The sequence below is a fragment of the Megascapheus bottae genome, chromosome 4 (assembly GCF_031878675.1).
Source record: "Megascapheus bottae isolate mThoBot1 chromosome 4, mThoBot2.hap1, whole genome shotgun sequence".
In the NCBI taxonomy this organism is placed as follows: domain Eukaryota; kingdom Metazoa; phylum Chordata; class Mammalia; order Rodentia; family Geomyidae; genus Megascapheus; species Megascapheus bottae.
The window spans coordinates 3,574,489-3,578,306 of record NC_143512.1 but is presented as its reverse complement, the minus strand read 5'-3'; the positions used below and the strand labels follow the sequence as shown (position 1 = coordinate 3,578,306).

Sequence of the window (3,818 nt, the reverse complement as noted above, 5' to 3'; positions counted from 1 at the left end):
TACGTTTTGACAGAACAAATCTTAGCAGTTAGAGCAATGTCGGTGGCAGTACAGTCTCCGTTGTACTGGATGAGGCACCACGCTGAAATAAAAGCAGATACATTGAAGTTGCAGGCAGAATAAAAAATACCCAACATAGACAAAACCATTCTTAGCAGATAGAACAAGGCCGAGGATTGTTCAATGCAAAAATCCAGTATGCATTACACTGGATGAAATCCTCGAAGAAGTAAAACCAGATACATTGAAGTTGCATGTGGAAGAATAAATGACCACGTTTAGACAGAACAAATCTTAGCAGTTAGAGCAATGTCGGTGGAAGTTCAGTCTCACTTGTATTGGATGAAGCAACACATTGAAAGATAAGGAGGTACACTAAAGTTGCATGAGGATATTTAAAATAACCCCCTTTGACAATAAGTACTTAGCAGATAGAACAAGGCCAAGAGAATTTCAAAGCAAAATCCAGTTTCCATTACACTGGATGAAATCCTCCAAGAACTAAAAGTGGATACATTGAATTGCATGAGGAAGGGTAATTGACCACGTTTACACAGAACAATTCTTAGCAGTTAGAGCCATGTCGGGAGAAGTACAGTCTCCGTTGTACTAGATCAAGTTGCTTGTGGAAGAATAAAAGACCAGGGCTCTTCTGCCTGCTCCTCCCTCCCCGCAGTGCTGCTCCGGCTGCTCCGCGCTTGCTCCGAGCTCCCACTGAAGCCAGCGCCATCATGATCATCTACCGGGACCTCATCCTCCACGATGAGCTGTTCTCCGACATCTACAAGATCCGGGAGATCGCAGGCTGTGCCTGGAGGTGGAGGGCAAGATGGTCAGTAGGACAGAGGGTAACATTGATGACTCACTCATTGGTGGAAATGCCTCCGCCGAAGGCCCCGAGGGTGAAGGTACCGAAAGCACAGTCGTCACAGGTGTGGACATCGTCATGAACCATCAGTTGCAGGAGACCAGCTTCACAAAGGAAGCCTACAAAAAGTACATCAAAGATTACATGAAATCACTTAAAGGCAAACTTGAAAAACAGAAACCTGAAAGAGTAAAGCCTTTTATGACAGGGGCTGCAGAGCAAATCAAGCACATCCTTGCTAATTTCAATAATTACCAGTTTTTTATTGGTGAAAACATGAATCCAGATGGCATGGTTGCTCTCCTGGACTACCGTGAGGATGGTGTGCCCCCATTTATGATTTTCTTTAAGGATGGTTTAGAAATGGAAAAATGTTAACGAATTGGGCAATTACTTTGGATCTATCACTTGTTACCATAACTGGCTGCTGCTTGTCATCCACACAACACCAGGACTTAAGACAAATGGGACTGATGTCATCTGGAACACTTCATTTCTTTTGACCATGGTTTATTTGGAGTGGAGACCTTGTTTTTTTAAGAAAAGAAAAATCATGTCATGTAGGTTGTCTAAAAATAAAGTGCATTTGAACTAAAAAAAAAAAGAATAAAAGACCATCTTAACCGAACAAATCTTACAAGAAAGAGCAATGTCGGTGGAAGTACAGTCTCTGATGTACTTGTTCAGAGACCACGACGAAATACAAGCAGGTAAACTGAAGTTGAATGAGGAAGAAAAAAATACCATACTTAGACAAGAAGTTTCTTAGCAGAAAGAGCAATGCTGTAGGAAGTTCAACGGCAAAATCCAGTATCCATTACACTGGATGAAAACCTACAAGAAGTAAAAGCAGATACATTGAAGTTGCTTGTGGTAGAATAAATGTCCACCTTTACAAAGAACAAATCTTAGTAGATAGAGCAATGTCAGTGGTAGTACAGTCTCCAATGTACTGCATGAAGCACCACGCTGAATAAAAGCAGATACAGTGAAGTTGCAGGAGGAAGAATAAAATACCCCGCTAGACAAAAAAAGATCATAGCAGATAAACAATGCTGTAGGGATTTCAAGACAAAATCCAGTACCCATTACACTGGATGAAATCCTCCAAGAAGTAAAAGCAGATTCATTGAAGTTGCATGAGGAAGAATAAATGACTACGTTTACACAGAACATATCTTAGCAGTTAGAGCAATGTCAGTGGAGTACCGTCTCTGTTGTACTGGATCAAGCACCACGGTGAAATAAAAGCAGATACAGTGAAGTTGCAGCAGGAAGAATAAAGTACGCCGCTTAGACAAAAATGTTCTTAGTAGATAGAACAAGACCGAGGGAAGTTCAATGCAAAAATCCAGTATCCATTTCACTGGATGAAATCCTCCAAGAACTAAAAGCAGATATATTGAAGTTGCTTGTGGAAGAATAAACGACATGTTAACCAAACAAGTCTTTGCAGATAGAGCAATGTCAGTGGAAGTAGAGTTTCTGTTGTACTTGCTCAGAGACCACGACGAAAAAAAGCAGGTAGACAGAAGTTGAATGAGGAAGAATAAAATAAGCCGCTTAGACAACAAGTTTCTTAGCAGAAAGAGCAATGCCTGAGGAAGTTCAACAGCCAAATCCAGTATCCATTACACTGGATGAAAATCTCCAACAAGTTAAAGCATATACATTGAAGTTGCTTGTGGTATAATAAATGTCTACCTTTACACAGAACAAATCTTAGTAGACAGAGCAATGTCACTGGTAGTACTTTCTCTGATGTACTGCATGAAGCACCAAGCTGAAAAAAAGCAGACACACTGAAGTTGCAGGAAGAAGAATAAAATACCCCGCTTAGTCAAAAAAGTTCATAGCAGATAAAAAATGCTGTAGGGATTTCAAGACAAAATCCAGTACACATTACACTGGATGAAATCCTCCAAGAAGTAAAAGCAGATTCATAGTTGTATGAGGAAGAATAAATGACCACGTTTAGACAGAACATATCTTAGCAGTCAGAGCAATATCGGTGGAAGTGCAGTATCCGTTGTACTGGATCAAGCACCACGGTGAAATAAAAGCAGATACACTGAAGTTGCAGGAGGAAGAATACAATACCCCGCTTACACAAGTAGTTTCTTAGGAGAAAGAGCAATGCTGTAGGAAGATCAACGGAAAAGTCCAGTATCCATTACACTCTATGAAAACCTCCAAGAAGTAAAACCAGATACATTGAAGTTGCTTCTGGTAGAAGAAATGACCACGTTTACACAGAACAAATCTTAGTAGATAGAGCAATGTCAGTGGTAGTTCAGTCTCCATTCTACTGGTTGAAGCACCACGCTGTAATAAAAGCAGAGACACTGAAGTTGCAGGAGGAAGAATAAAATACCCCACTTAGACAACAAAGATCATAGCAGATAGAAAAATGCTCTAGGAATTTCAAGGCAAAATCCAGTCCCCATTACACTGGATGAAATCCTCTAAGAGGGAAAAGCAGATACATTGAAGTTGCTTTTGGAAGAATAAATGACCACATTAACCTAACAACTCTTTGTAGGTAGAGCAATGTCGGTGGAAATAGTCTCCATTGTACTTGCTCAGAGACCGCGATGAAATAAAAGCAGGTACACTGAAGCTGAAAGAGGAAGAAAAATACACCCCGCTTAGAAAGAAGGTCCTCAGCAGAAAGATCAATGCTGTAGGAAGTTCAAGGCCAAATCCAGTATCCATTACACTGGATGAAAACCTCCAAGAACTCAAACCAGATACATTGAAGTTGATTGTGGTAGAAGAAGTGACCACGTTTACACAGAAGAAATCTAAATAGATAGAGCAATGTCAGTGATAGTTCAGTGCCCGTTGCACTGGATGAAGCACCACGACGAAATAAAAGCAGGAACACTGAAGTTGAACGAGGAAGAATAAAATTACCTGCTTAGACAAGAAGGTTCTTAGCAGAAAGAGC

At 40.5% G+C, this 3,818-nt stretch overlaps 1 protein-coding gene across 1 annotated transcript; it reads left to right on the top strand.

Annotated features, from left to right (window-relative positions):
• The first annotated feature begins 789 nt into the window (after positions 1-789).
• On the top strand, positions 790-1,404 carry LOC150063869 (translationally-controlled tumor protein-like). The gene has a single exon (XM_090331197.1). The coding sequence runs from the start codon at positions 830-832 to the stop codon at positions 1,244-1,246; it is 417 nt and encodes a 138-aa protein (XP_090187323.1). The 5' UTR covers positions 790-829; the 3' UTR covers positions 1,247-1,404.
• Positions 1,405-3,818: the final 2,414 nt, after the last annotated feature.

Bases quoted from the DNA above. Each gene is read 5' to 3' on its own strand.
- LOC150063869 (XM_090331197.1), top strand. From the start codon at position 830: ATGGTCAGTAGGACAGAGGGTAACATTGATGACTCACTCATTGGTGGA.